General features: G+C 38.6%; 1 protein-coding gene across 1 annotated transcript in view; it reads left to right on the plus strand.

The window, feature by feature from the left end:
* LOC110506171 (transmembrane channel-like protein 3) overlaps positions 1–12,606 on the plus strand; it is a 60,944-nt gene that overhangs the window by 11,353 nt on the left and 36,985 nt on the right. The window contains exons 3-9 of the mRNA XM_036981790.1: positions 153–228; positions 1,680–1,761; positions 2,506–2,612; positions 6,333–6,431; positions 8,297–8,439; positions 8,670–8,817; positions 9,683–9,726. Of these exons, the coding sequence (XP_036837685.1) occupies positions 153–228; positions 1,680–1,761; positions 2,506–2,612; positions 6,333–6,431; positions 8,297–8,439; positions 8,670–8,817; positions 9,683–9,726 (699 nt within the window). The remainder of the gene's footprint in view (positions 1–152; positions 229–1,679; positions 1,762–2,505; positions 2,613–6,332; positions 6,432–8,296; positions 8,440–8,669; positions 8,818–9,682; positions 9,727–12,606) is intronic.

Raw genomic sequence — 12,606 nt, forward strand, 5'->3', positions numbered from 1 at the left:
AATTTACATGTCTTTAAAATGTTTTACTATATCTGATTTACCTAGATCAGTGTGTTGAATCATATTCACTCTTCCAGTGTGATGTGTTTGTGTTCCTACTGACTGTAGATCAGAGTTTAAAAGCCATTGTTATCTCCCTGTGTTTGTTCCAGGCAGGCCAGAGAGATTGTCCTGAAGTACGAGGGGAGGCTAACAAGGACCAGAGGGTACCAGGCTGCTGGGGCTGATGTGGGTTCACATACACACACACACTCACACACACACACACACACACACACACACACACACACACACACACACACACACACACACACACACACACACACACACACACACACCTGTCCTGATAAACAACACATACTGCAAGAAGGTTCACAAACACACTCATATTATACAACACAATGACTGTACCACTTAAAATGCATCTTCATGGTCATAGTTTCACTTGCTGTAGCACATTTTATTGCATGTGGATGATCTACTTTGTCCAAAATATGGGGGTTCTAGTAAACAAAGGCAACAGGTTAAGTATTACGTTTTGACATCTCATAGTGTACTGTTGTTTTCAAACAATGAAACAAACTCTGCTGTGTCAGGCATATCAATGTGTCAGGCTACTTTTCACAAATGATTTAATTGAAAATTAGCTAAGAGAATTAGCTTACTATTTCTCTACTGCAGTGCAACAATCTGATGTCTTCAGCCTGATTGTTACTGTGTCCATTCCCTCTGTTCTGTAGGCTGAGTTATACACTTAACATTGCCTTTCTGTTCTCACTGTGTTTACGAGACCGTGAGGTTAGAGCTCGACACTGCTCCCTCTGCCTGTAGGCTTCTCTCTGTACACACACACACACACACATACACACACACACACACACACACACATACACACACACACACACACACACACACACACACACACACACACACACACACACAAACACACGTACACATGTACACACACACGCACACACACGCGCACACGCACACACACACACGCTCGCGCACACAAACACGCACACACACATAGGCACACACACAGCCTCAGCAAACCGCAGCCAAGCAAATTTATAGCCTGTTGTTATGGTTTGGTTTAATTAAAATGTTCAGGAGGGATTGGGCAAGGCTACCGAAGCACCATTAAAATTAATTGACTTTTAGAAAGTAGATTGATGAGGAATAATTAATTATATATATATATATTGGCTTCTGCTTAATTACAATTTAGAAATCACATCCATTTGTTCAACGAATGGACTTATGTGTATATGAATAATCATATCTTGACTTTTGAATGAAGTACCCCTCCCTATCACGAAATCATGAAATTAATTAAGTACAATATTTATCTATGGTACAGTGGGATCTGTTCATTTGATGTTAACTGATGGGACTTGACTGGTGTTGCTTTGTATGTGTTGGCTACTGAATCAACAGATCTTCTCTGAGAGAATTAAGCAAAGATTTTAACCTCTTCCTCCTTAAACACAAACACACACACATGCACATAAACCCTGAAAATAATTGACTGTTTAAGTCCAATGGTTTGGGCATCTGAAATAAGACACGATAATAACAGTAAATCAATCATTCAAAAAAGCCATGCAGACAAATATATACAGTATATATATAAATATATACACACACACTAATAGAAAATGGTTATATATTTTCAGCTGCTGAAGAAGGTCTCCAGGTTGCTGTACAACATCGTGGTTCTGTTTATTCCCTGGGAGATGAGGATCAAGAAAATAGAAAGTAACAACTTTTAATAACATATTTTATTACTTACTTGAACATGTAAGATATTGACTATATTACAGTAAAATATTAGTTCATTACCTTTTACTGTAATGTGTATTTTACTGTAAAATTGTATTGACACACAGGCACACTGTCGCCACACACACACTTCCACACTCATCACAGAAGCTGCTGCACCTGTCTACTATCTATCCTGTTGTCTAGTCACTTTATCCCTACCTATACCTACATACTATATCTTCCTCAATTACCTCGTACCCCTGCACATCAACTCTGTACTGGTAACCCGTGTGTATAGCCAAGTTATTACCTCGTACCCCTGCACATAGACTCTGTACTGGTAACCCGTGTGTATAGCCAAGTTATTCATATATTTATATTGTATTTACTCCTCATGTTACACATGTTTTTCTATTGTTATTTTATTTATATTTTTGGTATTTTGCATTGTTGGGAAGGGCCCGTAAGTTAGCATTTCAGTCTACACCTGTTGTTTACCAAGCATGTGACAATTAAAATTTTAAATAAATAAATGTAATGTCTGAAATTTAAAATAATTTCAGTTTGGTTTGAGATGATTTGTGATTGTCTGTCTCCTTTCCCATAGTACAGATCTAGGATCAGCTCCACCTACCCCAAACCTTAACTTAAACATTAGTGGTGAAAATGCAAAACTGACCCAATATCAGTGTCTTGGGGTAACTTCACCATACACCCCTGTCTCTGTTTCCCTCTTAGGTCACTTTGGGTCAGGGGTGGCCTCCTACTTCATCTTCCTCAGATGGCTGTTTGGTATCAACATAGTCCTTACTGTCATGACTGGAGCATTCATAGTCATACCTGAGGTGTGTGTGTGTGTGTGTGTGTGTGTGTGTGTGTGTGTGTGTGTGTGTGTGTGTGTGTGTGTGTGTGTGTGTGTGTGTGTGTGTGTGTGTGTGTGTGTGTTAGAGTGGCCGATTAATTAGGGCCGATTTCAAGTTTTCATAACAATCGGTAATCAGCATTTTTGGACACCGATCATGGCCGATTACATTGCACTCCATGAGGAGACTGCATGGCAGGCTGACTACCTGTTATGCAAGTGCATCAAGGAGCCAAGGTAAGGTTCTAGCTAGAATTAAACGTATGTTATAAAAAACAATCAGTCTTAACATAATCACTAGTTAACTACACATGGTTGATGATATTACTAGTTTTTCTAGCTTGTCCTGCGTTGCATATAATCGATGCAGTGCGTTAATTTATCATTGAATCATAGCCTACTTCACCAAACGGGTGATTTAACAAGCGCATTCGTGAAAAAAGCACTGTCGTTGCACCAATGTGTACCTAACCTTAAACATCAATGCCTTTCTTAAAATCAATACACAAGTATATATTTTTAAACCTGCATATTTAGTTAATATTGCCCGCTAACATGAATTTCTTTTAACTGGGGAAATTGTGTCACTTCTCTTGCGTTCTGTGCAACAGAGTCAGGGTATATGCAGCAGTTTGGGCCACCTGGCTCGTTGCGAACTCTGAAGACTATTTCTTCCTAACGAAGACAGCCATCTTCGCCAAACGGGGATGATTTAACAAAAGCGCATTTGCGAAAAAATCATAATCATTGCACGAATGTACCTAACCATAAACACCAATGCCTTTCTTGAGATCAATACACAGAAGTATACATTTTTAAACCTGCATATTTAGTTAAAATAAATTCATGTTAGCAGGCAATATTAAACTAGGGAAATTGTGTCACTTCTCTTGCGTTCATTACACGCAGAGTCAGGGTATATGCAACAGTTTGGGCCACCTGGCTCGTTGCGAACTAATTTGCCCGAATTTTACGAAATTATGACATAACATTGAAGGTTGTGCAATGTAACCGGAATATTTATATTTAAGGGATGCCACCCGTTAGATAAAATACCGAACGGTTCCGTATTTCACTGAAATAATAAACGTTTATTTTATAAATGATAGTTTCCGGATTTGACAATATTAATGACCTATGGCTCGTATTTCTGTGTGTTATTATGTTATAATTAAGTCTATGATTTGATATTTGATAGAGCAGTCTGACTGAGCGGTGGTAGGCAGCAGCAGGCTCGTAAGCATTCATTCAAACAGCACTTTCGTGCTTTTTGCCAGCAGCTCTTCGCTGTGCTTCAAGCATTGCGCTGTTTATGACTTCAAGCCTATCAGCTCCCGATATTAGGCTGGTGTAACCGATGTGAAATGGCTAGCTAGTTAATGGGGTGTGCGCTAATAGCGTTTCAAACATCACTCGGTCTGAGACTTGGAGTAGTTGTTCCCCTTGCCCTGCAAGGTCCGCAGCTTTTGTGGAGCGATGGGTAGGGACAGAAGCTATGGCAATATTAAAGTGCCTATAAGAACATCCAATAGTCAAAGGTATATGAAATACAAATCGTATAGAGAGAAATAGTCCTATAATTCCTATAATAACCTCAACCTAAAACTTCTTACCTTGAAATATTGAAGACTCATGTTAAAAGGAACCACCAGCTTTCATATGTTCTCATGTTCTGAGCAAGGAACTTAAACGTTAGCTTTTTTACATGGCACATATTGCACTTTTACTTTCTTCTTTTTGCATTATTTAAACCAAATTGAACATGTTTCATTATTTATTTGAGGCTAAATTGATTTTATTGATGTATTAAATTAAGTTAAAATAAAAGTGTTCATTCAGTATTGTTGTAATTGTCATTATTACAAATAAATAAATACATTTTGAAAAAGGCCGATTAATCGGTATCTGCCTTTTTGGTCCTCCAATAATCGGTATCAGTATCGGTATTGACGTTGAAAAATCATAATCGGTCGACCTCTAGTGTGTGTGTGTGTGTGTGTGTGTGTGTGTGTCAATCAATAGAAGAACAGGGGCTGTTTGTACCATAGATGTGTGTATCATAGATGTGTGTACCATGGATGTGTGTACCATGGATGTGTGTACCATAGATGTGTCTATCATGACTAAATAATGAAGTTATTAGGGAAAGGAAGTAAACTGAATTCTCCATAAAACAAAACTTAAAAACAGCGATAGAGGATTTCAACTTTATTTAACACGATTTGACTGCTTCAAATGTAGAATGTAGCTGAATGTTACAATGGTCAATTGTATGCAGAGGATACAAGAGAGGACCTAACAGATATTGTAAATTCCGGTATGTGCTTGCAAAGTATGACAATAAAAATCTGCACTTTTGGTGCCAGACGTCACAAATAATGCATAGAGGGCATTGTTATTGGTCTGGGTATGTCGGGAAAAGCAGGGCTGATTTATTTAGCCGGCTGACATGCAGACACAGGCAATTTCCCCAGACATCAGCTGGCACATCACTCACTCCCAATCTCCTCCATTTCATCCCTCCTTCCTTCCATCCATTCTCCAACCAACCTTTTCCCTCCTTCATTCACCCCAACCTCACAGATTGGATTTTTCTTTTGTAGACTGAAGTTTTCAGAGATAAGACTTTGGTAGGGATTTAATCCGATCGCTGGTTGTAGACTAAGTCCCTTTTAGCTTGTATCTGACAATAAAACATTTTACCGTCATGGTGAAGACATGGTGAAGTCATTGTGACGTCATGGTGAAGTCATGGTGAAATCGTGGTGAAGTCGTGGTGACATCATGGTTAAGTCATGGTGAAGTCATGGTGAAATCGTGATGAAGTCATATTGAAGTCATGGGGAAGTCATGGTGAAATCGTGATGAAGTCATATTGAAATCATGGTGAAGTCGTGGTGAAGTCATATTGAAGTCATGGTGAAGTTATGGTGAAGTCATGGTGAAGTCATGGTGAAATTGTGACGAAGTCATATTGAAGTCATGGTGAAGTCATGGTTAAGTTATGGTGAAGTCATGGTGAAATCGTGATGAAGTCATGGTGAAGTCATGGTGAAGTCATATTGAAGTCATGGTGAAGTCATGGTGAAGTTATGGTGAAGTCATGGTTAAGTTATGGTGAAGTTATGGTGAAATCGTGATGAAGTCATATTGAAGTCATGGTGAAGTCATGGTGAAGTTATGGTTAAGTCATGGTGATGTCATGGTGAAGTTATGGTGAAGACATGGTTAAGTCATGGTTAAGTCATGGTGACGTCATGGTGAAGACAAGTCATGGTGACATCATGGTGAAGTCATGGTGAATCTGGACCTAATTATAGAATGATTTATGTACTATAATTCAGTCAATATTCAAACCTTTAAGTGTTGTGTCTCCATTATCCACCTGTTATTTATCAGAACTTACTGTTGCTACTTGATACAGAAAGACCGATCAATGTTATGGTTGTTTGGAGATCATTGTAGATTATGATCGGAAGAAAAGAGAAAATAAAAGATCTAGGGAAAATATTATTGTGTTTGAGGCATGGAGTGGGTAGTTAAACTGTGTGTGTGTGTGACCTGTAGTTCTGTGTGTGTGTGTGTGTGTGTGTGTGTGCAAATTCAATGGTAACATTGTCCCTTTCTAATCCATTTGCCCCCACTCCTCCCCCCATATCATTCATTGTACTGGCATAATAATCCATCTGATTTCTCCCCTCAGCTCCTGGCCGGAGAGCCGTTCGGAACAACCCGGAGTAAGACCATTCCCAAGGAGCACCTGGCCTCAGCCCAAGATCTGGACACCATCTGGTCTCTTGGGGCAAGGCAGTTTGATCTCTTAATGTTCCCTCAATATCACTGTTCAATTACATCCATTTTGTTGTGTAGTCCGATTCATCTAAACTATATTTCAACAACTCCTTGTACTGTGAGTGATGTTTATGTTGCCAGCCTTCTTATCAGCATGACATTAAGTACGGAGGCCCCCGAGGAGCAACAGCAACCACATAATAACACATAATAACACATAATAACCACATAATAACCACATAATAACACATAATAACACATAATAACACATAATAACACATAATAACCACATAATAACACATAATAACCACATACTAATACATAATAACCACATAATAACCACATAATAACACATACTAACCACATACTAACCACATAATAACACATAATAACCACATAATAACCACATAATAACACATAATAACACATAATAGCACATAATACCACATAATAACCACACAATAACCACATAATAATACATAATAACCACATAATAACCACATAATAACACATACTAACCACATACTAACCACATAATAACACATAATAACCACATAATAACCACATAATAACACATAATAACACATAATAGCACATAATACCACATAATAACCACACAATAACCACATAATAACACATAATAACACATAATAACACATAATAACCACACAATAACCGCATAATAACACATAATAACACATAATAACACATGTTAACCACACAATAACCACACAATAACCGCATAATAACACATAATAACCACATAATAACACATAATAACACAAAATAACACATAATAACACAAAACAACACATAAAACCACATAATAACACATAATAACACATAATAACACAAAATAACACGTAAAAAACACATAATAATTGCATAATAACACATAATACCACATAGTACCACATAATAACACATAATAACCACACAACAACCACATAATAAGACATAATAACCACATAATAACCACATAATAACACAAAATAACACGTAAAAACACGTAATCGCATAATAACACATAATACCGCATAGTACCACATAATAAGACATAATAACCACATAATAACCACATAATAACACATAATAACTGCATAATAACACATAATAACACACAATAACCACATAATAACACATAATAACGGCATAATACCACATAATAACACATACTATCCTCATAATAACACATAATACCACATAATAACCACATAATAACGACATAATAACACATAATAACGGCATAATACCACGTAATAACACATACTATCCTCGTAATAACACATAATACCACATAATACCACATAATAACCACATAATAATCCTTACAATGTGTGAATTGGATCAGGATTTGTAGTGCCTCAGTAGTGGCTCAACAGTCCCTCAGTAGTCCCTCAGTAATGTGTTAAAAGTGTCTCAATAGCACTTCAATAGCGCCTCAATAGTGTTTCAATAGTGTTTTTAAAGTGGTTCAATAGTGTCTCAATAGCGCCTCAATACCGTCTCAATAGCGCCTCGATACCATCTCAAAAGTGTCTCAATAGTGCCTCAATACCGTCTCAATAGCGCCTCGATACCATCTCAAAAGTGTCTCAATAGTGTTTTATATAGGATTTGTAGTGCCTCAGTAGTGGCTCAACAGTCCCTCAGTAGTCCCTCAGTAATGTGTTAAAAGTGTCTCAATAGCACTTCAATAGCGCCTCAATAGTGTTTCAATAGTGTCTTGAAAGTGTCTCAATAGTGCCCCAACAGTGTTTTGGATTTGTTTGTTGCATGCTTTAAGTTTCACCGTGTTTTAAAGACCCAAGCCACAACTTGTTTTGGTTCCCAGTTTATTCACAATTCTTGTCTTTGTGATGTTTTCATCCACAGGGCTACCTCCAGTACTCGGTGTTGTTCTATGGGTACTATGGCCCGGTGAGGAAGCTCGGCAGTGCCGGCTATCGCCTCCCCCTGGCCTATTTTCTGGTTGGGATGGCTGTTTTTGCCTACAGTTTCATCATTCTGTTAAGAAAGTAATCACAGGAGTCTCTTTAATAAAGCTAATTTATGTGGAGTGATGGAGTGATGTGGGTGGCTATCACATTGTAACCTCTACTGTAGTGATTATATTTCAACTGTTTCTGTATTACCTATAAAGGTGTTTGAATCCTGTTCCATCGCCAGTTTAACCTCTTATTAGGAATACAATGACCTGTCGCTAATCGATGCCATTTTTGTGTTATTTATTAACATTTTCCCTCAGGATGGCTAAGAACTCCCGTCTGAGCCTAGCCAGCGCCTCTGATGAGAACTTCACCTTCTGCTGGAGAGTGTTCTGTGCCTGGGACTACCTCATAGGGAACCCTGAGGCTGCAGAGAGCAAGGGAGCCGCTATAGTCAACAACATCAGGGTGAGAGAGACACATGGTGCAAGACTCAGGGCCACATTTCTGTAAACCTCATCTTGCAGTGATTTAATTAGAAAATAATTCTACGGCGTTACATGTAAACTGAGAAATACATCAATAGTTGCCTCTTTATGATGTACATTGTTGAAGTAAAGTTTAAAGTGTAATCACGCTGCCAGAATAAAATTAGTTGTATAGTCATTTTTGCACTTTGCACAATTATTTTTGCACTACGAAAATGTCACCCTCAATAGTCTAAATGGCCCTCCTCTACTCATCTCCTGCTTTCACTTATCCTGTGGATTCAAATTATCACAAATGGAGGAGATGGAAAGAGGAAGCCATGTAACACATTTGTGATGCACACTCAATCATCCTAACTGTTTTCCTTTCCTAGTCTCCTCTCCTTCATCTGCACTGAGCCATTGAGAAACACTACACCACTCCACTCCTCGGATTTGATTTCCAACGATCCCAACTTCTTTAATTCACACACAGCACTCTGTAGAGTAGAAGTCAATGTACCAATGAATTACTGCTGATTTTCCTGAGGGCTGATCTATAATCTGGATTCTACGTCTAAACAAGAGAGACCTTTAACCTGCTTGTTGAGTTTCCCTGTACAGTCAGCAAAATGTAAAAGTAGATTCCTCTGTTTCAATAAGCTCAGTTGAAATCGTTTGATGCTTGATACAATACATCGTTTTTTTCTTTCTTTATCCTTATTTAACCTTTATTTTTCAAAGTTTTGTCTCATTGAGATTTACATTGTATTTTTCTACAGATAGATGGACAAGATTGCAGCAAATATGTAGTTACACAAGATGGATGACATTAATCAATGCTAATTCCTTGCTCCTTTCTCTAGGAGGCCATTGTTGAGGAGCAGGAGAAAAAGAAGGACACTAGTCTGTAAGTATGTTTATTCTCTTGTCCTTGGAGAGGGTGGCTAAGTTAGCATCACACATTGATATTGTTTGGACCCGTTAATGGACCCTTGGCTTTTATGTGTCAGTGGCTTTATCCTTTGCAGTATCTTGTGTCATTCATTTTTTATCCCCAATTTCGTGGTTTCCAATTGGTAGATACAGTCCTTTGTCATCGCTGCAACTCCCTTACGGACTCGGAGAAGCGAAGTTCGAGAGCCGTGCGTCCTCCGAAACACAACCTAACCAAGCCGCACTGCTTCTTGACTCAATGCCCACTTAACCAAGAAGCCAGCCGCACCAATGTGTTGGAGAAAACACGTACACCTTGCGACAGTGTCAGCATGCAATGGGACAAGGATATCCCTGCCGGCCAAACCCTCCCCTAACCCGGACAACACTGGAACAATTGTGCCCCCCCATGTCTCTCCCGGCCGGCTGCAACAGAGCCTGGACTCGAACCCAGAATCTCTAGTGTCACAGCTAGTACTGTGATAACATGCCTTAAACCACTGTGCCACTCGGGAGGCCCATCTTGTGTTATTCTGATTGGTAGAATCCAGGACTGTACCACATTCATTGATGATGCTCTTTGATTTAGGGGTCTAGCCTATTGGAGTCATTGATGTACAAATGAGGGGAGGGGTGTGTGAATGTGGTCTAGTGGGGGGCTGGGGTTCTTTCTGGTGTCTTCCTGCAAGAAGGGGGGGTCTTCCTGTGGGGAGGGGCTCTTCCTGGCACATACATCTACACATCTATATTTTTTTCCAGTGGCAGCCATGATTTTGCATATAGGGGAAACACTGTATAAAAGTCTATGTTTTGCTATCCCCTGGTTGCTTTTGAGCCTCTTCTACCTGCGTTCTCCACTGGTCTCAGAAAGGACTGATTTACTGTCTCGCTCCCAGTCCATTGCTACCCCACACACAGGCCGACACTTCCTGGTGGCGTAACTCATCCTAACAGCCTTTTACTGTCAGAGATGACTGGCTCTAAATCACCCCTGCCAGAGCATCATCAGACCTGAGTAGACATTAAAGAGGGATTAATACCTCAGGGAACGTTCGTTCACACCGCCCGCGGCCCTCTCAACCACACTATGTTGCCACTTCTTTCAGTCCATTTGAGTTAATGTCTATTCTAACTGGGGCTAATGCTAGCTGGATGCATGCACTGTACTGTATCTAAATTGTAGTTTCAATGGGAGATTTCAACCTAAAGTTCTACTGATTGGTTTGGGGAGATTTGAATTATAGTAACGTTAACATGTTGCCACTTTTGTGTGGTTTAGGTGGTGATCTGATGAAGGCTGTGGAATGTCCAATGTACACTAATTTTGGTTTCAGGTAGAACCCTTTTGTGATCCATGTGGAACCTTTTCCACAGAGGGATTTACATGGAAACAAAAGTTTTTTTCACCTGGAATCAAAAAGGGTTATCCTATGGGGACAGCCAGAGAACACTAAGAGTGTACAATACAGGCAGCCAGGGGAAGAAGGACCTCCCTACTGAATCTGGTTCCTCTTTAGGTTTCTTCCTTCTAAAGAGTTGTTTCCTTGCCACTGTTCTTCAGATATTGGTTGGTCCTGGGTCTAAGCAGGTTTACTGTAGAGCACTTTGTGACAACAGTAAAAGGGTGTCACCACACAGTGTCACCACTTGACTTTTTTCTGTTATAGCCTGATTTTAAAATGGACTCAATTGAGGTTTTCTTTTGCCACTGGCCAACACACAATACCCCACAAGTGAATAAAAAATTGAAAGTGGACATGTCTTGAGTCAATAAGTATTCAACCCCTTTGTTATAGCAAGCCTAAATAAGTTCTTAACAAGCCTAAATAAGTTCAGGAGTAAACATAGTAAACAAGTCACATAATAAGTTCTTAACAAGCCTAAATAAGTTCAGGAGTAAACATAGTAAACAAGTCACATAATAAGTTATTAACAAGCCTAAATAAGTTCAGGAGTAAACATAGTAAACAAGTCACATAATAAGTTCTTAACAAGCCTAAATAAGTTCAGGAGTAAACATAGTAAACAAGTCACATAATAAGTTCTTAACAAGCCTAAATAAGTTCAGGAGTAAACATAGTAAACAAGTCACATAATAAGTTCTTAACAAGCCTAAATAAGTTCAGGAGTAAACATAGTAAACAAGTCACATAATAAGTTATTAACAAGCCTAAATAAGTTCAGGAGTAAACATAGTAAACAAGTCACATAATAAGTTCTTAACAAGCCTAAATAAGTTCAGGAGTAAACATAGTAAACAAGTCACATAATAAGTTCTTAACAAGCCTAAATAAGTTCAGGAGTAAACATAGTAAACAAGTCACATAATAAGTTCTTAACAAGCCTAAATAAGTTCAGGAGTAAACATAGTAAACAAGTCACATAATAAGTTATTAACAAGCCTAAATAAGTTCAGGAGTAAACATAGTAAACAAGTCACATAATAAGTTCTTAACAAGCCTAAATAAGTTCAGGAGTAAACATAGTAAACAAGTCACATAATAAGTTATTAACAAGCCTAAATAAGTTCAGGAGTAAACATAGTAAACAAGTCACATAATAAGTTCTTAACAAGCCTAAATAAGTTCAGGAGTAAACATAGTAAACAAGTCACATAATAAGTTCTATGGACTCACTCTTTGTGCGATAATAGTGTTTAACAAGATTTTTGAATGACGACCTCATCTCTGTACCCCACACATACAATTATCTGTAAGGTCCCTCAGTCAAGCAGTGAATTACAAACACAGATTCAACCACAAAGACCAGGGAGGTTTTCCAATGCCTTACAAAGAAGATGGGTAAAAAGAAAAAGCAGACATTGAATATCCCTGTTACGTTCGTTGATGGAAGG

Source organism: Oncorhynchus mykiss, chromosome 6 (assembly GCF_013265735.2).
Source record: "Oncorhynchus mykiss isolate Arlee chromosome 6, USDA_OmykA_1.1, whole genome shotgun sequence".
NCBI lineage: Eukaryota > Metazoa > Chordata > Actinopteri > Salmoniformes > Salmonidae > Oncorhynchus > Oncorhynchus mykiss.